At 49.7% G+C, this 24,055-nt stretch overlaps 2 protein-coding genes across 8 annotated transcripts; one reads left to right on the top strand and one right to left on the bottom strand.

Moving 5' to 3' along the window:
* The first annotated feature begins 2,604 nt into the window (after positions 1 to 2,604).
* DPM3 (dolichyl-phosphate mannosyltransferase subunit 3, regulatory) lies at positions 2,605 to 4,554 on the top strand. The gene is made up of 2 exons (XM_053277566.1): positions 2,605 to 2,746; positions 4,172 to 4,554. Exon 2 carries the CDS (start codon positions 4,182 to 4,184, stop codon positions 4,461 to 4,463), a length of 282 nt encoding a protein of 93 aa, XP_053133541.1. The 5' UTR covers positions 2,605 to 2,746; positions 4,172 to 4,181; the 3' UTR covers positions 4,464 to 4,554.
* Positions 4,351 to 21,920, bottom strand: SLC50A1 (solute carrier family 50 member 1). Of its 7 annotated transcripts, none has more exons than XR_008312159.1 (9): positions 14,700 to 15,093; positions 13,847 to 13,924; positions 12,503 to 12,626; positions 10,886 to 11,096; positions 9,365 to 9,484; positions 8,882 to 9,102; positions 8,164 to 8,353; positions 5,307 to 5,396; positions 4,351 to 4,486 (listed from the first exon to the last, which is right to left on the bottom strand). XR_008312159.1 is itself a non-coding variant. In XM_053277546.1 (6 exons), exons 2-6 carry the CDS (start codon positions 13,906 to 13,908, stop codon positions 8,963 to 8,965), a joined length of 657 nt encoding a protein of 218 aa, XP_053133521.1. In that variant the 5' UTR covers positions 13,909 to 13,924; positions 21,790 to 21,920; the 3' UTR covers positions 8,391 to 8,962. The 7 variants fall into 7 exon arrangements, 3 of the variants coding, with proteins under 3 accessions (XP_053133521.1, XP_053133520.1, XP_053133522.1); XR_008312158.1 differs by having other exon boundaries at positions 8,164 to 8,349; XR_008312161.1 differs by having other exon boundaries at positions 8,164 to 8,349; positions 10,935 to 11,096; positions 14,700 to 15,074.
* Positions 21,921 to 24,055: the final 2,135 nt, after the last annotated feature.

Raw genomic sequence — 24,055 nt, 5'->3', positions numbered from 1 at the left:
GTTGTGTGAGGAGAAACTTAAGTATGGAGTACACTGCTCTGGGCTCCTTGGAGGAAGAGCGAGATACACAATATAAATAATAACGATCATAATACCTCAGCGAGGGCCGAGAAGCCGAGTGGAGAGATTCTGACATGAAATAACCAGGCTTGTTAAGCAGCCTCTGTTGACCAGGCCCAGAATGGGTGCCATGGGGCAGATTTTAAAGCAGGGGTCCTCTTCATCTCTTCTTTTCCAGCCCACCAGGGCAGGGCTGTCGCTGGGGTCTCCCCTGGGTTTCTTTCAAAACTGTAAGCCCCTTGAGGGCAGAGAGTCATCGTATGGCGGGGGCGGCGCGGGGGAATCAACATTGGGAACTCCTTTGGTGGAAAAGGCCGAGCGGCCCCATTCGGAGGCGAAGTCATAATAACTCAGCTTCGCCCCCTGAGGCAAAGGCCGGCCTCCTTAAGCGGCCCCTGCTCACTGGGTCAAGGGGTACCTTCTCAAAATGGAGGCTGCCTTGTATTCAGCAGGGGGAGAGCACCTGCCCCTCTCCAGCCCCGCAGAGCGTCCTTCCCAGTGACTGGTGTTTCCCCTGGGTTGGTTTGGGACCCCTTTGGGGCAGAGAACCCCCTTCAGGCCCGCTTGTGGCGCACAGTTTGGGAATCTTCCTTCCTAACTGGGCCAAGGGGTACCTTCTTAAAATGGTGGCTCTCTTCCCTTTGGCGGGGGGGAGCCCGGCATGGGGTCCCCACCCCGCCCACCCAGTGGCTGTTCTGGGGGGTCTCTCTGGTGTTTCTCTTTGAAGTGTGAGCCCCTTGGGGGCAGAGAACCATCTTCTCATTGCTTTTGCTATGGAAACCCCTTTGATAACCTTTTCCTTGGGAAGGGTGTGTGTGCACACACGCACTTATTGTTGAGTAACAAACAGAAATATAATATGCAAGACACTTCAGCTTCCGTCTTGGCATCTCTCTCTATCTATATACACATATATAATTACAATATAATTATTTATAAACTCTCATTGGAAAGCATGGGGAACGAGACCCCATACTAAAGCCCCAAGCCCGTACAGAGGTGTGTGTGTGTGTGTGTGTGTGTGTGTGTGTATGTGTATGAATGACGGCACCTGTGCTCATGTTCAAAGTGAACCTGGGTTCAGCAGAACATGCGAATGCCTGTACCAGTGTATTCTGCGCACTTGTCGCAGGAGTGTTGAACGTCATGTGGGAATGGGCCTGTTTGTCCGCGGCAAGCCCTTTTGCTAGTATAGATGACAACAACACAGCTAATCTTCACAAGAACCCGATGAAGGAGGTTAGGCGGAGTGTGGGAGAAATAACCATATTTATACGAAGGTTGGCAACCCCGCAGGATGGGCCTGGAATTTCCAGGAAAGGCCACCAATTTACGACTATTTGACTACAGCTCTTCAAACAAAGTCCTCAAAGCGGTTTACATAGAAAAATAAATACATAAATAAGATGGTCCCCTGTCCCCAAAGGGCTCACAATCTGCAAAGACAGACACCAGCAAACAGACACTGGAGGGATGCTGTGCTGGGGCCGGACAGGGCCAGTTGCTCTCTCCCTGCTAAATACAAGACAATCAACATTTTAAAAGGTGTCTCTCTGCTCAGTTAGCAGGGATGCCCTTGAAAACAGTCCTGCAGAATCCAATAGCTTTGATAGTCCAGTCAAATGAATAGATAAATAAATAGATCGATAAATAATGTTGTAGAAAATAATGGGGCAGGGGGACATCTCTGGCAACTGAAGACACTTTTATTCACCCAGGCTTTTAATTAGATTTATAGTTTTAAATAATGTTAATACTGGGTTCTAAATGTTTTTTAAAAATCTTTTACATGATTTTAATTGTTAATTGGTTTAATGTTTTAAATGATTTTAACTGTAAACAGCCCAGAGCCGCAAGTTTTGGGCAATATAGAAATATTTTAAATAAACAAATAAATAAATGCTGGGCAAAACCCCCCAGTCCTGAACAGTATAGCTGTTCAGCTATAGAGTTGGCAACCCTATGAAAAGCAATCCTGGGGATTTTAATGGCTTATGACTTTAATTTATGACATTAATTAGATACTGTTTTAATTGTTTGATTTTTAATAGTTTTAACCTTTTAAAGTTTAAATTGTTGTCAGGTTTTAACCTTTCTATTTGGTTTTTATTATTATAGTCATTGTTGTTTTGTTGTAAACCGCCCAGAGACTTGCTTTTGGGGTGGTGTATAAATAAAAATTAAATAAATTATGGTGCGGATGCTAAAAACACAGAACCCCGAGTTGGATCCCTAGTCTGTCCTGTCCATTTTTCTAGCAAGAAATGAGCAAAAGCAAAGCTTGGGAGAAGAAAAGAGGCTCAGACTCACCCAAACGCTGGACCTGGAAGGAAGCCCGTTTCCTCGCAGGTGGGGGCTGTTTGCACTAAGCAGCAGGAGCAGCGTCACTCTGCACGCCCTCAGGAGCACTCTGGGTCTGACTGGGACCCTTGACTGCCTAGTAGCTGAGAATGTCGCATGAGGAGCAGGTCCCTGAGCTGCCTCCCGCACGACCACCCAAAGAGGTGGGGCGGGGGAGAGCGAAGAGCCTGCACTCCCTCCAAAAACTCATACGGAAACTACAACTCCCAGCACGCACCGCGGCACGCGCGGGCCTTTGACGTCACTGCTGCGCGACTCCCTGGAAGGCTCCCTGTCCTAGGAAACTGCGGAGGACCGCAAAGGATTCGGCAGGAAAGGAAAAAAAGTGGGTTCCAGAGCAGGGGGCGCGGGGGGTGTTGGTAGAGGTGGGGAAGGGGAGTGGGGGTCGCCCAAGAAAGGGGGCGCTGGAAAAGGAGCCATGCTTTCTGAGTTTGCCATTTTAAAGCTTCGGTTTTGGAGTTTTTATTGCATTTTAAATTGTCTTAATTAAGCCAATGGTTTAATGGTTTCATATTGTGAACGGAGCAGGGACTTTTTTTTGTATGGGGCGGTGTATCAATGCACTTACTGCATGCATGCATGCTGGCAGCCCCTGGGTCGGAACATAGGCAGCTGCCATATACCGAGTCAGACCATCGGTCCGTGTAGCTCGGTATAGTCTGCCCAGACTGGCAGCCGCTTTTCCAGAACGGCAGGCAGCAGGAGTCTCCTCTCTCTCGGCCCTGTCTTGGGAGATGCTGCCAGGTAGGGAGCTGGGAACCGCGATGCTCTTCCCGGAGCGGCGCCACCCGCTGAAGGGGAATATCTTACAGCGCCCACATATGGAGTCTCCCATTCCCTTGCAACCCTGCTTAGCCGAGAGGACGATGCATGCCTGCTGCTGTCACAAGGCCAGCCCTCCTCAAGAAGGTTGGCAGGGTCTGCTGCTGGCACGATCAGAATTGGGGATCCATTGCGAATTTGCAATCGCATCCTGCCAGCAGACCCTGCTCTCGTCTTCCCTGTTGCTGCCAGTATGCCTCCTTGCACGGAGATTTCATGGCATCTGCGTAGCAAAGAGAAATCTGGAAGGACAGGATAGCAGCGGGGGCAGCCTGACCGCCAGCAGCCATCGCCCCTGCCAGGGCTTTCATGCCGCCTGCCGGGCAGGCAGTCACCTCACTGATACAGCTCTTCCTGGCATGGATCATAATCCAGCCCGCTACCTCCTGACCCCAGAGGCACTTTTCAAAATAGGGGCTCTCTCGTATTTAGCAGCAGGGGGAACAGCCATCTGTATTCAGCCTAACACAGGCTGCCCTTGTGTTTTGTGTTTTTTATTGGGAGCCCCTTTGGGGCAGGGAACCATCTCCAAACACTCTTGTAGTACAAAGCCTGCAGGTCATTTGAGCTACCTGAGCAAAGAGACCCCTTTTGAGACATCATGGTTAGCAAGGGGAGTGCAGCTGAGCCAGTTCAACACGCATAGTGTCCCTTCTGGTGGCTGTTGCTGGGATCTCCAATGCATGTGTGTGTTTTGTGTCTGTTTCCCTCTGGAGCAGGGAACCAGTTATCTCTGCTAAAACAGCGGCTTTCGTTTTTCTTGCGAAGCGCTGCAGCTCAGAGGATGTGTTCTAAACACAGAAGGTCGCTGCCAGTCAGAGCAGGCAGTTCTGGGCTAGACAGACCAATAGCCAGACTCTGTAAGTGGCAGCTCCGTGATCTCAACCCAGTCTGCACGCTTAGCTCTGCTTTTTTTTCCCCTCCACAGCCGCACCGCCATGACGAAGCTGCTACAATGGCTGTCAACCTTGACCCTCCTGGGTGCCATCTGGGCAGCCCTGACGCTGAATCTTTTGGGGCTTCACCCTCTGCCCTCACCATTGTACCAAGTGCTGTGGCCCCTGCCTACCTACTTCCTGGTGGCGTTTGGATGCTACTCTTTGGGCACCGTCGGGTACCGTCTGGCAACTTTCAACGACTGTGAGGACGCAGCGCGGGAACTCCAAGCCCAGATCCGAGAAGCCCGGGACGACCTCACCCAACGCGGCCTGAAATTCTGATCCTATCTGCATTAGACTGGCTCCTGTGACCAAAGGAGGGGGGGGGAATTATATACTGCCTGGACCAATAAAATATCAGAGAATGGTTGGAGCTGGAGGCTCTCTTTTCAAAATAAGCAATTTTCATTTTTTGGAACACAGGTTTTGGTTCACCTAGAGAGGAAAGCCGAATTCTTGTTCTCACGCCCCTGTTGTATTTTCTGACCAATTCTTAGATTCCATCTCTTGGTCCCATTTCAGTGTGACCAACCCCCGAGCTGTATCGACCTGGCCAGGCTTGCTCGTCAGGGGCTTCCTATGATTTTGGTAGATCCAACAGATTGCAATCTAAGTGGGCCCAAGAGCGACCGCTTAGCCCCCCCAAATACAGCTCATCCGTGTCTTAACTGAGCGAGGGAGATTTTCTCTGGCATTATACAGTATATGTGTGCTGGTTCTCACCTACAAAACTCTTATGGGCTTAGCACCTGTATATCTCCAGGATTGCCTCTCTGGGCCAGTTGTGTCCCATCGTGTGAGGTCTTCTCAGCTGGTTCACCTTCGTGTCCTGGACCTTGGTGAAGTGTGTGATGCCTGGACCCATAGGAGGGCCTTTTCTGTGGCTGCCCCGATTCTTTGGTACACTCCCCCCCGCCCCGATTTGTTCAGCCCCCTCCCTGGCTGCTTTTAAAGCCATTCCTAAGACCCACCTGTTCCCCCATGCATTTGCCCTTTCATTATTACTTTATTTCAAAATTGTTATTGGTTTTGTTGCTCACCACCTAGAGTCTTCGGAGGAGGTGGTATATAAGATAATTTTTAATAAATAAATAATAATAAATACAGTTCCCCATAGAGCCTTACCATCTCTGCGAGAAGAATTTCAGGCAGCAGAAGTGGGGAAAGTCCCTTTCTTGAGATCACAGATAACAACAGCAAATTGCAGTAGAGAACCTTGAATCAAGAGGAGCTGAGGGTCAGGCTTGGTAAAAGGCAGGTTCGTTAAGAAAAGCAAGCTTGAAATAGATTTTATTTAAAAACACAAATAACTGGACCGTTCCAGAATACTGCATGCATGCTGCATACCCTTTTCATGGATTGCCAAAATACAGCCAGGCCTCATTCGAATAGAGCTTGGATAAACTGGTAACTTCTTGACAGTATTGCTTGCTCCTGAAATTACCAATCCATTCTTTTTTTCTTGAGGGAGAGGTTTGAATTTCAGGAGCAGGGAGGATTTGCTCCCCCACACACCGAATTTCTGTGCAACCAAAAGGTGTGCCTGTCTTAGATACAGGTAACTTTGTTGGGCAATAGTTAAATTCTGTGTCTAGGAGCTTCAAGGTAACTTAGCAAACACTGTGCAAAGCAGATCCATTGTGCAGACTCTGGAGAAGAGAGAAACTATGCATATTTAAAACAAAGGGCCCTGTTGGTAAAGCCTGGTGCATGTGTGGGCAAAGATTGCTACATAAGTAGGCATGCACACATTATCCTGAGCTCTTGGGAGGAAGGTGTAATACATGTATACACAAAAAACACCAGTACAAATTGCAAATCTCATTCAATTTGGCATCAAATTTTGAATTCAGAAACAGAACTTAGGTGCTTTCTGACCTGGATGTGAAAGAACTGGCTGGGATGAGTCAAGGGCGAGGGAACAGGCACTCTGAGTATGCTCAGAAACACTCTCCCCCGTGATTTCTCACATTCTAGGATTGTATGCAGGCGTGAAATAAATTCCAGGCCTGATCCCTGGCACAGATGTAGGCACAGCGGTTCCCATGTGCCTTTAGGGAAGGGTGGCTCTGGAATAATTTCCGGTTTGGATTTCCTGCTGCTAGCTCGTAACTGGATCTGAAAGAAATGGCCCAGTGCCTGGACCTTTTCCAGGGTGATACTTGCTCCAAAGGCATCCTACTGTTTGGAGCCAGAGGTGCCCACAGGTGAAGGATATCACAAGAGCAAGCTAGCTCTTGTAAATTATGTCCTCCCAGGCCAAGAAGAGCAGATCAAATGAGATAATACCTTCCTTAGCATTTAAAATGCAGGTCTTTGAAGTTCCACAACTCTATGCAGGTTGCAGTCTTCAGAGTCACACAAGTCAACGCCAGCTGCATGTTTTGGAGTCACACAAGTTCATGTAACTGATGGGGAGTAGATTCAGGACAGACAAGAGGAGGCACTTCTGGACCCAACCTAAAGACTCGCTGCCACAAGACATGACAATAACTGGCAAAGGTCACAGAGAGAAGCAAACAGGATGCTAGGCTAGAGGGACCTTGGGTCTGATCAAGCATGGCTTACTTATGTCCCTATGACTCTTCCTTAAGCTTGATACTCAAGCAAATAATATCCAACTATTCTTTTTTGGTGCATCCAACCAGCGGAAGAGTCCTGTGTGACTCGAAAACTTGCCGCGCGACTTGAAATGCCAGTTGGCCCAAACAACCAAAAAAAAGCATCATCTCACTTGTTACCTTTCTTGTTTTGTGGAATGTCGTTCCTTACACTTTGATCATTTGGAATGGCATGCCCATCTGTCAGCCAAGCCTTCGCCACAGCCCCGGACCTGCCTCATCCTCCAGGCAGCTGTGCCAGGTTTCTCTTGTTCCACGGCCAGGATTTTCTAGATTTTTTAATTAACACTTGTGCTGTTGATGTGGCAAGGTGAGGCGCTGGGTAATTAACAGGAGCAAACTAATGAGCAGCTTCCGGAGTGGAGGTGGCTTCGACGAGCAGAGGATGCGGCCGTCATTTCCCTCAAGTTCAGTATATTTGATTTATTTCATTTAAAAATAGGAGGCAGGGCTCAATCCCAGGAGTGTGGCTTTCGACAAGTGCACTCTGCACACGCTCAGAGGCACCCCAGTGTTCCAACTTCACTCACCACAGGGACTTGGCTCTGCGGTTCTCCCCAGTTGATTAATTAACGCAATACTCGCACACAGCTCCCGTTCGCTTGGAGGGGAGCTTACACAGAACTTCCTGGAGGATGGTACCCCATTGGAATCAGATCGACCTCTACCCTGACCTTTATTTATTTATTTATTTATTTATTGTTTATTTGTTTTTTGTTAAATTTATACCTTGCCTTTCATTAAGAAAACCCCAAGGCGGCTCACAATAAAATTTAAAAACAAGATTATAAAAGAGACACATTAAAATATTGAGCTAAAAAATATAAAAACAAATCTGATTTTAAAAAATAAATTCATTAAAACACAAGCATAAAAACATCAGAAAAAGACATCAGAACTATCTCCATTTGAACCCTGCTAACTGCACAAAGAGACACCTTTTTAAGTGGTGATTCTCTTACATTTAGCAGGGGGAGAGCAACTGGCCCTATCCGACCCAGCATCCCTCCAGTGGAGGGATGTTTCTTTTTTAGATTTCGAGCCCTTTGGGGACAGGGGACCATCTTATTTCTGTATGATGTCTTTTTCTATGTAAACCGCTTTGGGATCTTTGGTTGAAGAGTGGCATATAAATATTCGTAGTAGTATCTACATCCCGCTTGGGATAACTGCAGTATTTAACAAATCACATGGCACAAGCTTTGGGGGGAAACGGGAATACTTTCAAGTCACCTGGAAAGTTGGGTAGACAATATAAACCCCTGCAGTTATTAATTAATGATTATTAATTAGACCAAGTGAGCCTTTGGGACAGGGAAGCATTTCCTGGCTATGTACTGCTCTGAGGACTTTTTGGTTACCTGCTAACAGATGCTAGGATATCAGTAGCTTCCTACAGGAAAACCTCCACTCTCTGCTTGTGATCTGAGGTATTCGTGGTTTGTGTCGAAAGCGTCACAAGCATCTGCTTTTTTGGAAACCGAACGTTAGACTTCAACAGATCTCGGTTCTGATCCGGCAACCAGTTTTCGCTGATGGGGGAAGATCTGCCTTGCCCAGAGAGAATGTAAAGGAGAAAGGATAGCACTCTCTTTTTTTAAAAAAAACGTAGTTTATTATAAGGCACTTGTACCAATCAGCACATAATAAAGGGGGCGGGACGGGGGGACACCCACAAGCAGAGAGCCACTGGTTCCTTTCCTGGAGCTTGGGAAAGATCTCTGGCCCATCACCCCCCAAATCGGGGCAAGCAGATGCGAGGAACAGGGCTTGGTCAAAAGGCACAGCTAGCAGGCAGCTAGAAATGGTAACACCCCTCCACTTTGGCGGCAGAAACTGAGTCTGCAAAGAGCAGAGGGAACGAGGGGATGCTTACCGAGGATTAGGAAAGGTGTCCACCGTTCCCCCAATGGGGGGGGGGGATTTGGGTGGTCCACCAACCGCTCCTGCACTTTCTCTCGCATCAAAACTGGACCGAGGTAGGGAAAACGGGCCCCTTCATTGTCAAGGTGGATTGTGGCCTCGGGCTGTTTGGTTTTTAGAGGCCCCGTTCAGTCCGAGGTGGAGAAACTGACTTACGGAAGAAGCACCGGCCGAGCGGTGCATGTGCACGGAAGCGCGCCCGCCCACGCCACTGAGCCTCGACGCCCCTCCCGTCTCTCAGGCAGTCTCGAGGGCGGTCGACGGCCATCCCCGGGGCCTCAGGCCTGCAGCAGCTTGTAGGCTCTGTCGTGGTCTGGGAAGCGCCAGAAAAGCCAGAACCGGACCATGCTGGTGGCGATGCCTGGCACGTTGGGGACCTGGCGGCGGGCAGGAGGCAGGGCGAGGTGAAGGGCAACGAGGAGAAAAGAGAGTGGAAAAAGTGAAGGGGGAGAACGAGAGGATCTATAAATCCCACGCCGGCTGCATCACCCCCACCCAGTTCTGCCCAGGGTGCTTTATTAGCCTCTCCATTTAATTAATTAAAATCAATGGGGCATGATTTAGGCAAGGTCAAGGGTGGGACGCAGCGGGCCCAGTTACTCATTAAGCATCCTGTGAGCTTGCCAGGCTGAGACTCACCGCGATATAGAGGTCTTGAAGCAGAAGCCCATACAGCGTCCAACTGGCTGAAGCCAAGAAGGTTGTAACGGTCAGAGGAAAGGAAAGGCATTGCGTGGACTGCGTCTTCACGATCTTGGCCTGCCCAAGTGCAGAGAATTGTCCTGTCAGCTGTGGGGGACCACCTTGCCCCGTCCTGCCCATCCCCAAAGCATAATGTCGTTTGAACACAGACCATTCAGAAAGCAGGAAGAGAGATCAGACTCAAGATCACGAGTTCCTGTTTTGGAGTGAGATCCAAAACAGATTGTGAGGAGCTCCCAAAGGAGCTCTCCAAACTGGGGGAGTGGATGACAAAATGGCAAATGCGGTTCAGTGTAAGCACGTGTAAAGTGATGCATATTGGGGGGGGACCCCAACTTCACATATACGCTGATGGGATCTGAGCTGTCGGTGACTGACCAGGAGAGGGATCTTGGGGTTGTGGTGGACAGTTCGTTGAAAGTGTTGACTCAATGTGTGGCAGCTGTGGAAAAAGCTAATTCCATGCTAGGGATCATTGGGAAGGGGACTGAAAACAAGGATGCTAGTGTTATAATGCCCTTATACAAATCTATGGTGCAACCACATTTGGAGTATTGCATACAGTTCTGGGCACCGTATCTTAAGGAGGACATTGTAGAACTGGAAAAGGTGCAGAAGAAGGCAACCCGGATGATCAGGGGCCTGGAGCACCTTCCTTAAGAGGCTAGGCTACAGCATCTGGGGCTCTTTACCTTGGAAAAGAGGTAACTAAGGGGAGACATGATCGAGGTGTATAAAATTATGCATGAAGTGGAGAGGGTGGACAGAGGGAAGTTTTTCTCCCTCTCTCACAACACGAGAACCAGTGGTCAACCCATTAAAGTGAAGGTCGGGAAATTTAGGAGCGACAAGAAGTACTTTTTCACACTTTTTCATAATTAATCTATGGAATTCTCTGCCACAGGATGTGGTGATAGCTAGTTTGGATGGCTTTAAAAGGCGCTTTGACAAATTCATGGAGGACAGGTCTATCAATGGCTACTAGTCTGGTGGCTATAGGCTACCGCCAGCCTCAGAGGCACGATGCCTCTCAATCCCAGTTGCAGAGGAGCACCAGCAGGAGAGAGGGCATGCACCTTAAAAATAAAATAAAAAATAGGCAGTTTATATAGTGTTTCCTCAAGTTAAATGGTTATTCTGTTCACCAGAGAGAGTTTCAGAGCAAGCAATGGAATCTGATGATATTCTGCATGAAAAGATTCTAAACTGCTTTAACCAGAAGGAATGCCTCTTCTAAAATGAATGCCTCTTCTAAAATGCCTCCTACTGCAACAAACATGTTTGCTGTCAGGGACAGAAAACTGCTTCCTTTCCTGCCTACCGTTCTAGTTGTCTGCAAAATTTAGAGAAGCTGAATCAGTTAGTGAATTGGTTTACACTATCTTGATCAACAGGCGAAGGTCGGCCTTGTTCCTGGGTGATTTAAAGCGCGGTGTTTTCGTGGCTGATTTATGTCACCTTGATTAGAATCCATCCTCCTGAAAACCAGAGCGAGGTCGTCACCTACCAGGTCCGCCAGCGGGGAGAGGTACATGCTGATGGTGAAGAGGCTGCAGAAAAGGCCCAGACGGGCGAGCCGCAGGGTCACATCCTGTACCAGCATGTTGAAGTAGCAATAGCCGAGAAGCAGCACTGCCAGCAAGGCCAAGGTCTTCAGCAAGACGGAACGCTAGATTGCGGGACGCAGAGGGGAGAGAGGCAGGAAGAGGATTGAGGATCTGGAAGCAACAGTGTTCATTCCTATTTTTAGGATGCTTCCAGCATGACATGTCCCCCACTATCCCAGTTCATAAGCGCCCTGCTGGATTAGGCTCAAGGCCCATCTAGTCCAGCATCCTGGTTCACAGTGGCTCCCCAGATGCCTCCGGGAAGCCCACAAGCAGGAGTCGAGGGCATGCCCCCTCTCCTGCTGTGGCTCCCTGCAACTGGGATTGAGAGGCATCCTGCCTCTGAGGCTGGAGGTGGCCCACAGCCACCAGACTAGTAGCCACTGATAGCCCTGTCCTCCATGAATTAGTCTAAGCCCGACTTAAAGCCATCCAAGCTGGTGGCCACCGCCACATCCTGTGGCAGAGAGTTCCAGAGATTAATTAGGTGCCGGGTGAAAAAAGTACTTCCTTCTTCCACGGTTCCCGAAACCACGTGCCACAAAACTCTAATGCATTAACTAACCTAAGTTCCCCGCCACTCCAAAGCCCTCGCCCTCAACAAGAAGGTTGCTTGTTGCCTGCTACAGGTCTACGTTGAGTCACCGTCCCAGATTCGCCTTTCAGTGCACAGGCAACCCTGCTGTATCTCTGCACCAGTGAAATATATCATTGCTTCTGACGCAGAGAACCCAGGAGAATCACCTGCCTTTGGGGGAAGCTGGCTGTTGGATCTCTGCCCAAGTTACCGGCCACTCTGGAAATGTGGGAGACGCAGGCACACAGACTGAATCGGCCAATCCAAGGCCCAAGAAAGAGAGCCAGTAACACCTGGAAACTGCTGGATCAGACCAGAGGCCCATCGAGTGGTATATCCCATTCCCCACAGTGGATTCCAGATGCCTCACATTCTCCACAAGCAGAGGACACAAAAGCCACAGCTTTCCACCGCTGTTGCCCTCAAACAACTGGCATTCACAGGTATACTGCCTCTGTCCATGGAGGTTTGACTGTCCTCATCTCAGTGTGAGTGACCTCAAGTGCCCGATGTGCTCAAAATCCAGGGGCGAGGGGAATATGTAAACTATATAAACAACGGCAAGGTTGTTTATTGCCAATATTCCATGTCTGCGTACGTGCGCAGCAAAACTTCCTCAAAACAACCCCACAGTGCCCTGCGAATGACCCAGAGATAGCAAGCCATGGGGCGTGGCCAGCACACTGGAAATTTATCGTCCACCAAACCACGGGCCGTTGTTGACTGAAGAGATCCACCTTGAGTCAACAACCTCCAAAACGTAGACCTGACTGTACCAATGATACAACCATAAAAAGAGTCCTGCTGGATCTGGCTATGGCCTACCTAGCCCAGTATCCTGCTTCTGACAGGGGACAGATCCCCTCGCACTGGGTTTGGGGCCACACCCACCTTCTCAGGGCTGAAGTAGAAATAGACAAGGACATAGAGGGTCTGAAGGGTCGCGCCGATGGCATTGACTATGATCAGCGTCCAGTCGCCTTTCAGGAAACCGTAGCTCAGCCAGCTGAGGTTGCTGTTGGGGAATGAGAGGGCGATTATCATCGATCTTAAATTAAAAAAAAAAAAAAAGGACAGCAAGTTTTGGGCTTTCATTCCAGCCACATAGTGGAATACCCCCACCCGCAAGCCACCCAAATTACACCAGTTGCATAATTTATTCTAGCTGCTAAACTGAGACCCCCATCTTTTTTAAGAGAACGGCGAAAGGTCCGTCTGCATTTGCCACCGGCTCGTCTGGTGGCTACTCAGGGACACGGGCCTTCTCCGTTGCTGCTCCAAGGCTTTGGAAGGCGCTCCCTAGTGTAATAAGAGCCTCCCCATCTCTGACGACTTTTAAAAAGCCCTTAAAGATGCATTTCTTCACCCAGGCTTTTAACTGATATTATTTTGATTGTTTTGAATGTTCTTTTTAGAATATTGTTTTAAAAATTTTAAATTGTGTTTTACATTTCTTGCTTTTAAATTTTTGTTTTGCTTTTGTTTTTAATTAATGTTTAACTTTTTAATCTTGTTGCAAACCGCCCAGAGACATAAGTTTTGGGCGGTGTAAAAATATGATAGATAGATAGATAGATAGATAAATAAAACTCTGAAGAGCAGCTGCCAGTCAGTGTAGGCAATACTAAGCTCGAGGGACCAAGGGTCAGACGTCGTAGGCAACAGCTTCCTACATTTATTCAGATATATAACATTGGGGAGGGCCCATAGCTTGGCATTCGAAGAAACACCTTGCATGTTGAAGGTCTCGGGTTCAATCCCCCACATTTTTTGTTTAAGCTTAAATACATGTAACATAATTAACTGCATAATCTTCCTGTGTTTGCTTCCCCATACCACCCGCATGTTAACTCCCTTGTATCATATATTCTGGAGTGTACGTTTCTCAGAGGTCACGTGCAAGTATATATTAGATTATTTCCCCATTACCTGCCACCTGGAGATTTATTTATTTTTACACATATATAAACATGTTTTTGTTTTTAATAAAAGGGTCATGTACAGATCTCTTATTTCCCACACTTGCTACCTGGAAATTGTCGTATACCTATTTTATAGGTCCAGGCAGCAGGTAGTGGGGAAAGTCCCTCCCTGCTTAAAACCTCTGCCAGCCCGAGTAGGCGATGCTGACCTAGACGGACCAAGAGCCTGACTCTGCAGGAAACAACTTCATCCTCTCATACAAGCCCACCCACTTAACAGAGCTACCACACACACACACACGCCAAGGCATACTTGATGTCGGTGGTGAGGAATGGAAGGAACTGGATATTCTCCACACTCCTGGCTGTATACATCCGTTGCAGGTCAGACCTGGGACAGAGGGGAAGAAGTGGGGCGTAGGGGATCACCCAGAGGACATTTATTTGGACTCCCCTGACCGCACCCCCAGAGTGCCTAGATGCACAGGCAACTTGCAACTCGCTGCTGGGACCAGCCCCACTTAACGCACCCTATCTGTGTGCCCCATAGCTTCCTGTATCTGCCCCCTCAGCACTGGGCCTTGCCTGTCAGTCCCATGATTTGCCCCTACAACTGAAACGTGCCCTGCTCCTCCCCCTGCCCCATCCCTCCCTCACCCCACCCACCTCCTGCCTCATAGCACCACAAGGTCACACCCCACCCTGCCCCCCAGCAATATGCCACCAAGCCCCCCAGCTGCACTTATGCCAGCACCTTCGCCCCCACAGCGAACGAGGCGCTCCCTGCCCCACACACGTTAACTCGCGCTGCCCCCCCCCCCCCGCGTTATAACTCTTGCATTCTTGCCAATAGTGTAACCCAACCTACCCCATGGAAAGCCACCCCCACCCCACCCACCCCGTGCAGAATGCTGTGGGGCAGCGATCAGCGGCGGACTCCCCCCACCCAGCTCTGCCCCACAGACCCCTCTGGGAGCCGAGGAGGAGGAGAAGGAGGCGTTTCTGCTCAGAGGGACCACCAACCCAGAGAGATGGGGCGCAGAGCGGGAGGGGCAGCCTAGACGACCTCTAAAGGTCCCGCCCAACTCTCAGCCCGGCGCCGCCGCCCCACGGGGCCCTCTGCCCCCCAGCACCCAGCCACCCTCCCCCTCCCCGCGTGTGCTCACAGGCCGGTCCCGAACATGCCCAGCGTGAAGGCCACGCAGGCGCAGGAGAGCAGCTGCAGCGGCCCCATGGCCCCCCACTCCGTCCAGGGGCCCCCCAGCTCCGCCGCCGCCGCTTCTTCCCGCCGGGCACCCTCCGCGCCCAGCCCCGCCCCGCCCCGCCGCCTTTGACACCGGCCCGCAGCTCCGCCCTCGAGGGGGCGGGCACAGCCCTGCTGCTGCTGCTGCTGCTGCTGCTGCCGCCGCCCTCAAAAAGAAACCCGCTCCCTACTTCCACGTGGGACCTTTTCTCTCTCTTCCCTTTTAGAAAGAAGGTGTTTTCCTAGTGCAAACAGGGGCGGATTGCCAGGTCGCTGCCTCGGCGAGGTGTTTTCCGTTGCATCGGGGCGTGCCGAGCAAAAGCTGCCGCCTTCTTCCCATTTTGCATGGGCTTTGGGGGGTTAGGAGACTATTGGGGGCGGGGTGTGTGTGCCTGTGTGGGTTGTGCTATGGGGCCTTGTGACCTTAACACAGCTGAGCATGTCACGATCCGGCCTTGTCAAGCTGGAGGCAAGAGAGAGCCAACCCTTGCCTGCTAACTGAGCAAAGAGGAGGCACCTTTTTAAAGTGGTGAGCCTCTTTCGTTTAAGCTGCGGGGGAGCCACTGGCCCTATCCAGCCCCACCCAGCACAGCATCCCTCCAGTGGCGGCTGCTGCTGGTGTCTATCTTGATAGGTTTCTTTCTTTTTTTTTAGAGTGCGAGCCCCCCTTGGGCGAGAGAGAGCCATCTTTGATTTATTTATATCTTTGTAAACCGCTTTGGGAACTTTGGGTTGAAAAGCGGTATCTAAGTATTCGTCGTTGAGTTGCCGGGGTTCAAGCAAGAGGTTTGGGGCTTCCAAAGCTCAGCCCTTTTCATTTTTCCCAAGGGGGTAAGGAATAATTAAGATAGGGAAGGAAAGAGATGCGGGGGGGGGGGGGCTCAATCAAGGCTTAACTGGTTCTAAGCCCCAGCACCTATTTTTTTCTTCCTAGGGGATTAAGGAGAGAGAGAGAAAGAGGTGCTGGGGTCACTGGGGACCCAATGTATGTCCGCTTCAGTGGGGGAGAGTTCCACGGACCCCAGAATTTAGGGTAGCCCCCGGACTTTGGCTCTTCTACCCCGCTGCTAAATTCCACCCAGATTTACACAGATTTCAAATGCACTGCCTGGATTTTACTCTGGATCTGATCACATGGGAGGGCACAGAAGGAGGGGAAACTATACAAATCTGTCTAATCAATCAATCAATGCAATGCAAATTAGTTGCCACATGATTGGCATAATATGCAAATTAGGCCACCCAAATTTTTGCAGCTAGAGAGAAACCCTACACAATTAGCTTGAAACAGCAGATCCAGCTGAACCGCCCCAATCAACGAAAAGAAAGGACGACAAGCTAAATCTAACTTCCTTTGCCGAAAGAGATACATCCAACCACATCTCCCAAGCGCCCACCCTTTTCATATAGGGCGACATGGAAAGAAACCCAATTAGCTTCATCAACAGCCACCCTTACTATCAAACATCTCCCTGAGAGATTCCTGCCTGCAACCTTGGAGAAGCCACTGCCAGTCTGTGTAGACAATACTGAGCTAGACAGACCAAGGGTCTGACTCAGTATATGGCAGCTTCTTATATTAGATATGTGTGGAAGCCAGAAAACCATCATAATCAGCATGTGTCCAGGAAATTTCAAATTGCATTACCCTACTCTCACCCTTAACCACCACCTTGCAAGGTAGGCGAGTATTATTAACTCCCTTTAGCAAGCGATATCATGACAGGTCTCTGCCCCAAAGAGCAGGCAATCTAAAACCAAGTTCCAACGCAAGAGAAAACTCTTAAGGAATGTGCTTGTGCTAGTCTGATGAAGCTGCAGACATGGAAACCCCTCTGGAGTTATGGGACCACCCAAAGGGAGAGAGTTAGTAGTCCCCATACATGTGGGGCTTGCCCCCTCCCCCCCCCCCACCAAATACAGCTATTGAGTGGCTCCCGGGGCTAATATTATCTTTAGGCTTCTTGATTAAGTGATATGAAAGATGTACCGAATAATCATTCTAAAAAAACACACCAGCAAACCATTTTGTCCCACAGCTGCTAGGATAAGCTATGCTAAACACTGGAGACGGCTATCGACTCCATCAATATCAGAGCGGGGAAATAAATTATATACACCTGCAGCGGTGTCAGGAAATTATCGAACTCTAGAGGAGTCCACGAAGACACAGATGCAGAGGTTTTGTCCAACATGAGACGCCTTTGGGCAAAGGATTGTAGCTCCACCAAGATGACTGAACAATCTATATCATTATGCAACCTGTCGTGTTTCGGCTATGTTGTAATCCCCTCTTGCAGTACCGTCCTGTTGATCATTTTAAAATTAATCAGATACGCAGTGCACAATCGGAATTTATGCTGAAAATGCCTACCCTGCTTTCCTTCCACTTGGGAACTCAAGCGCGATAAACAGAGTGAAATAAAACACAAGGAGAGAAAGAAAGAATAAAACAAAATAAAAATAAAAATAAAACCAGCAGTCAGAACCACCAAGAGCAGTCAATAAATCAATAATTAAACATTTTTAAAATTGGCTCAGATTTCCCCAAAGGCCTGAGAGCAAGCGTTCTCAAACGGGTCCCTGACATAAGAACAGCCCTGCTGGATCAGGCCCAAGGAGGCCCATCTAGTCCAGCATCCTGTTTCACCCAGTGGCCCAACAGATGCCGCTGAAAGCCACAGGCAGGAGTAGAGGGCATGTCCTCTCTCCTTCTGTGACTGCCCTGCAATTGGGACTCAGAGGCATCCTGCCTTTGAGGCTGGAGGTGGCCTGTAGCCCTCCGACTAGTAGCCAACGATAGACCTCTCCTCCATGAAATTATCCAAACCCCTCTTCAAGCCATCCAGATTGGCTGTCATCACATCATGCGGCAGAGAGTTCCACAAGCTGATTATGCGCTGTGTGAAAAAGTACTTCTGTTGGTTGGGCCTAAATTTCCTGGCAATCAGTTTCAGGGGATGACCCCCGAGTCTAATGTTACGTGAGAGGGAGAAGAATTTCTCTCTCTCCACTTTCGGACCTTGTTTGACTACATATCCCATCGCCCCCATTCAGCCATTGTGGCAGGGGACAATGGGAGTTGTAGTCCAACATCATCTGAGGAGCCCAGGTTGAGCACTCCAGCCTTGAGTCATGTTTACGCCTGGCACCGGAAGGCATATAGAGACAAAGTGATGCTTCTGTAGGTGTGTGATCAAAGGTTTGATTCTTCTCAGAGGCATACAGGGATTGGAGCCATTTCTTCTACCACCGAAACCGTGCCCTTCTAACAGCAGGTTGCTGAGAAACAGATGGTGGTGTTTCCTTTAGAAAACACTCCGGGTGCAGATTTATAACAGTTCCGTCACCTGCCCAACGAACCACATTATGCCGTTAAGCATAATGTGAAGTCGGATGCCCCACTGACTGATCAGACTCGCCCAGCTGTCATTGGCTTACCTGCTGTGATGTCACAGAGCCTTGTTCCCTTTGGCCTGGAGCACCACGAGGCTTCTGAGGCTTCAGAACTGGCCTGCTGCCACCCCGTCCCCGAGCCACGTGCGTGAATCCATACACACCCCTGTCTGTATCACGGGCTCGCAGATTATCTGTCTTGGTACGGCGTGGTTCAGCTGCCTGCCAGCCTTTTCCACGAGGGCAGAGGACATTCTGTGCATAGAGCCGCGATGATCCCCGTGCCACGGATGACAAACCGGGGCAGAGAGAGAAAGTGGCTTGCCCAATCTGAAACCATAGGGTTGTTCCTAGCACACACAAGACATTGCAGACATAGTCATCCCACAGAGTCACTTCCAGGATGGGACGACTCTTGTGCTTCCAGTTTGGACATCTCCAGAACTGGTAATTAGGAAGTGGGGGGGGGGATGAACCACACACACTCACTCACTCACTCACGTCCAAGAACATAAGCACAGCCCTGCTGGATCAGGCCCAAGGCCTATCTAGTCAGGCATCCTGTTTCCTGCCAGATGCCTCCAGGAAGCCCCCAAGCAGGAGATGAAGGCATGCCCTCTCTCCTGCTGTGGCTTCCCTACAACTGGTATTCAGAGGCATCCTGCCTCTGAGGCTGGAGGTGGCCCACAGCCACCAGACTAGTAGCCCTTGACAGACCTGTCCTCCATGAATTTGTCTAAGCCCCTTTTAAAACCATCCAAGCTGGTGGCCGCCACCGCATCCCGTGGCAGAGAATTCCACAGATTAATTCTGCGCTGTGTGACAAAGGACTTCCTCTTGTCGGTCCTACATTTCTTCAGTTTCATGGGGTGACCCCTGGTCTCGTGTTGTGTGTGAGAGAGAGAAACATTTCTCTCTGTCCACTCTCACCACTCCATGCATAATTTTATACACTTCGATCATGACTCCCCATAGTTGCCTCTTTTCCAAACTAAAAAGCCTCTGATGCTGTAGTCTAGACTCATCCGGAAGTGCTCCAGGCCCCTGATCATCTCGGCTGCCCTCTTCTGCCCCTTTCCCAGTCCTACAATATCCTCCTTAAGATCCGGTGACCAAAGCTGTACACAGTACTCCAGATGTGGCCGCACCATAGATTTGGCGAAGGGTCTTGCGTAGGTCTCCTTTCCATTTCCCAAAACTGTCTTTGAGTTCCTTCCTCATCCACTTACGAACAGAGATGTTTTAAGTCAACATGAACATTTCTTTATTATTGTTTGGGTTCTGTGTGTGCCCCTTTCCAACCGGTTTCCTAGCCCAGTTTACTGTCACACCCATAAAACGACGGCGGCCGTGCCAGTATTAAAATGGCCATCATCCAAGCACCAAAGGCCTGCGAGTATCAGAAGAAGATCTTTGCTGCCCAAGGTAGAGAATCACTTTTGGTCTGAGGTGCTACGGAAACCTCAAATGTAGGTCTCTTGTGCAGATGTCACGCACACAGACAAAATCTGGGGGACTGGGCACCGGTTCCCCAAATGTATGACCTTGATTTCATGCATCCAGCGAAGTGGACATTGTTGTTCTCTCACAAAAGTTTGTGGATTGATTTACCAACCCAAGCCGTGTCAACCATCTCTCCCTTTCCCGCACTCCTCTGCCACTGGAAAAACAACTCCCACCTGACGACAGCAATTCTGATTTTACCCTCTGCATAACCCCACGGCCTGAAAGTCCCACAAGTTAATTATATATCTGGCAAAAACAAAACTTCCTGGGGTGTACTTTAAACAAGCCCTGATGCTGCCCGCTCACACACACGGTTTGCTGGGTAAAATATAGATTCCACTTCAGTTGTCTGGTTGCCCAGCCGTAAGCACATAAGAAAACCAGGATCAGGGCGTACACGTGCGCACACGGCTTCTAACAGGGGGCCTGCACCAATGCACATCAACAGAGCCTCCGTGTTCCAAGGCAGTGTATCTCAGGATACCGGATTCTAGCGACTGGCAACAGGGAAGCCTGCTTTCTTCATGCCCAGCTTGCCGACTTCTCAAAGGCTGGGGGCTTCGGTTCTCTGCTGCTTGTCCCCAAAGATACACTGCTGCTGGGAATGGAGGTTCCACTTGGCTCTCCCAGCAAACAGCTGCATGGCTAAGCAGAGATAAGGCAGCTGGAGGAACATGCCTGTGCTTATAGTACTAATTGGAGCAAGATTCCAAAAGAGTGGAAAAAGTGAGTGGGAGAGTTTCCCTTGCCTCATCTTGCAGGCACCAGGGAACACCCATTCCAAGGGGAAGGCTGCAAGGTCTCAATTACAGAGCAGGAAAGGGGTCAACTGGCCCTTCAGTACCCAAGTTTGTGTACTTTTAATTTAGGGGGAAGGAAAACCCAACGTGCTGTTAGAGGCCTTGTTTACTATACATTCCTAGACAAGGAAAACCGAGGAAAGTGGAGCGTCTGGTCGAGTATTTGTTAGACTGGAAACAAAACATCCCCAAACACGAGGCTGTTATTCAAGCAGTGCCCGTTTTGCAAAGATCAATCCAGATGGATTTCAGTCCTAAAAGGAGAGGCTGGGAAAGAGTCCTGTCCGAAATCCTGGAGAGCCGCTGCCAGTCAGAATACGCAGCGCTGAGCAAGATGGACCACAGGTCTGACTCAGTAGGAGGCAACTTCCTACGTAGCTCGGTGGTAAAACATCCGCTTTGTATGCAGACGGTCCTGACTCCCTGGCAGCATCTCCAGGTAGGGCTAGGAAAGACTCCTGCCTGAGACCTTGGAAAAGCTGCTGCCAGTCAGTGTCTCCTCTAGGAGAGGAGAGCTGGTGTTGTGGTAGCAAGCATGACTGGTCCCCTTAGCTAAGCAGAGTCCACCCTGGTTTACATTTGAACGGGAGACTAGAAGTATGAGCCCTGGAAGAGATTCCCCTCAGCGGATGGAGCCGCTTTGGGAAGAGCAGAAGTTTCCAAGTTCCCTCCCTGGCGGCATCTCCAAGAGAGGGCTGAGAGAGATTCCTGCCTGCAACCTTGGAGAAGCCGCTGCCAGTCTGTGAAGACAATACTGAGCTAGATGGACCAAGGGTCTGACTCAGTATATGGCAGCTTCCTATGTTCCTGGACAACGCTGAGCTAGATGGACCAAGGGTCTGACTTAGTGGAGGCAACTTCCTATGCACCTCTGCCTTGAGCTCCCCACTCCAAGAGATTTATATTGTTCTTCCGGTTCCTCACAACCACCTTGCAAGGTAGGTCCGGCCTTTACGAGAGTGGCCCGATCAACCTCTGGACTGTGAAGGTTCAAACACAGGCCCCTAACACTCCTAACCCCTTCTTTGCATGATTAAATAAGCTAAAGGTTCTAGCTGGCATCATCTAATCTTCTTCTATATTTATATTATTTTATTTTAAATTATGCACTGCGGGGGACGACGACACCCATCATGTTGTCTTTGGGGAACCTGCCGCTAACCTGTCCCACTGGCGACGTTTGCTTCTCTGGCCTGCAACAGAAGAAAGGTTTCTCTCTCTCTGCATGGCTCATATTATTTTATAAACCGCTCTCATATTCCTCCGTCCTGTCTCCCTGCCACCCCCGGCGACAACCAGCGTCTGACTTACCTGCGAACAGCATCTCACAACCTTGGCGGTGTGCTAATGAATTGTGAAGGTCTGAATAATTGAGTGTTTCGGCACCCAGAGGGGCTAGAGAGGAGCCTCCTTAGTAGGGGGCGCTTTGGGAACTCCACACCGCTCGATACTCTCTTCCTGCGCGCCTAAAAGCAAGATTAAAAAACGGCAGGTGAACACAGCCGTCCTCCAGAAAGACGGCCACAACTTGCAGGAGGCGGCCCGCGCTCATTCGGGCCAACTACAAGCTTCGCCAGCAAACGAACACGCCTTGCAGCAACTCTGCCAAGAGCGTTTCCCGGCTAGTTAATGTCCTTCTCTGCCGGTTTGGTCTGGTTGGGGGTGTGGGGATGGTGGTCTTTTTTTTGCTTGACATCCAGAATTGGGTGTCAAGCAGCTTTGCTTTTCTGCCGCCAAGTTTTTAAAAAGCTGGAGTTCAGAATCACAGAATCGTCGACCCGTGGAGCTGGAAGGGACCTTAAGAGATCTTCTATCTAGTCCATCTTTCTGCTCAGTAGAGCAATCGTCTCTGACAGATGGGGGTCAGAGTCGAGTTCAACCCCTATCGCACCCTTGTTTGAAAACCTAGACCAGGAGATCTAGCTCAGTATTGGATCGGTTGACCTAATCGAGCAGCCTGCTTCTTGTAGTGGCCAGCCAGATGTCCCCAGAAAGCCCAGAAACCAGGAGATATTTGGGGCTGCCGACGATGAAGCGAGTTGTACTCAGCTTGCTGGCTAAACCGGCCTGTTCAGCCTGGGCTGGCTGGAAGCCATCAGGACGACCGGAGGCGAAGAGTGTCTCTTTGGGAGAACCCTGAAACCGACTTTCAGTTTTAGTTTCTCCTCTCTCTCAAATCCCACTTGCCAAAAATCTCAGTCCCCAACGCCTATTTCATTGCTTTGCCTGTGAAAAACAGTGCCAATAATTTGGGTTTCTTTCAAGTTCAAGGAAGAAATAACTAAGAAGGAACACTGCAGAGGTTGATAACCCCAAGGAGAGTTCTGACCCTCACTCACAAGACTAGAATCCAGGGCGACCCCCATGAAACTGACTAGCAGCTAGGGATTGAGCCAAGGAGGTACTTGTTCATGCAGTTAACATGCAGAACCCCATGCCACAAGATTCAGTGACGGATGGTCATTAGCTTAAAGGATTAAACCTATACACAGAAGAGGGAACTAGTGGCAATTAAGCGATGTACATAATATAGCAAGCTGCATATCAGACCATTGGGGATGTGGCCATAAACTCAATGATAGTGCATCTGCTTTGCATATCGAAGGTCCCAAGTTCAGCCCCCGGCAGCATCTCCAGGTAGGGCTGGGAAAGACCCCTACCTGAGAAGCTGCTGCCAATCAGTGTTGACAACACTAAGCTAATGGACCCATGGTCTGACTCAGTATATGGCAGCTACCTATGTTCCAATGTTCTAGACTAGCAGTTTTCAAACTTATTTTCTCACCACCCAGCTGCAAGCCATCGCTTATCTCCGCAACCCCAAAGAATAATTTATTCTCATAAGAGTCTTCATAAAAATCACAGCATGGCAGTCTGTGCTGTTTAAGCTACTTAACATTTAACTGACTCATTTAAGAGATCATAAAAGTTTTAATTAGCCAGGGACCCAGTGCCTAATATGCCAAAACCCAGTCGGATTGACTCACCAGGGGAGGAGAGCTGGTCTTGTGGTAGCAAGCCTGGATTGTCCTCTTTGCTAAGGAGAGTCCACCCTGGTTTGCATTTGAATGGGAGCCTTGATGTGTGAGCACTGTAAGAGATTCCCCTTAGAGAACAGGGCTGGTCTGGGAAGAGCATCTGTATGCAGGAGGTTCCACATTCCCTCCCTGGCGACCTCTCCAGATAGGGCTGGGAGAGACGCCTGCTTGCAGCCTTGGAGAATTATGAAATTGGGGTAATCCATAACAGGCCAGGGGTGTCAGGTCCCAGCAAATCTCTTTCTACCTCCAGCTGAGATGAGGAACATAGGAAGCTGCTATATACTGAGTCAGTCCCTGGCTCTGTCTCGCTCAGTATTGCCTACACTGACTGGCAGCAGCTCTCCAAGATTTCAGGCAGGGCTTTCTCCCTGGAGATGCTGCCAGCAATTGCACCTGGGACCTTCTGCATGCCAAGAAGACGCTCTGCAACCTAGCCACCGCCCCATTCTCCAAGGGAAATATCTAATCGCAGGCAGTGCAATCACCCATCCAAATGCCAACCAGAGCAGACCCTGCTTAGCAAAGGGGACAATTCA

The sequence above is a fragment of the Hemicordylus capensis genome, chromosome 14, assembly GCF_027244095.1.
Source record: "Hemicordylus capensis ecotype Gifberg chromosome 14, rHemCap1.1.pri, whole genome shotgun sequence".
Lineage (NCBI taxonomy): Eukaryota > Metazoa > Chordata > Lepidosauria > Squamata > Cordylidae > Hemicordylus > Hemicordylus capensis.
The sequence above is the reverse complement of the archived record's forward strand: the minus strand, read 5'-3'. Positions and strand labels throughout refer to the sequence as shown.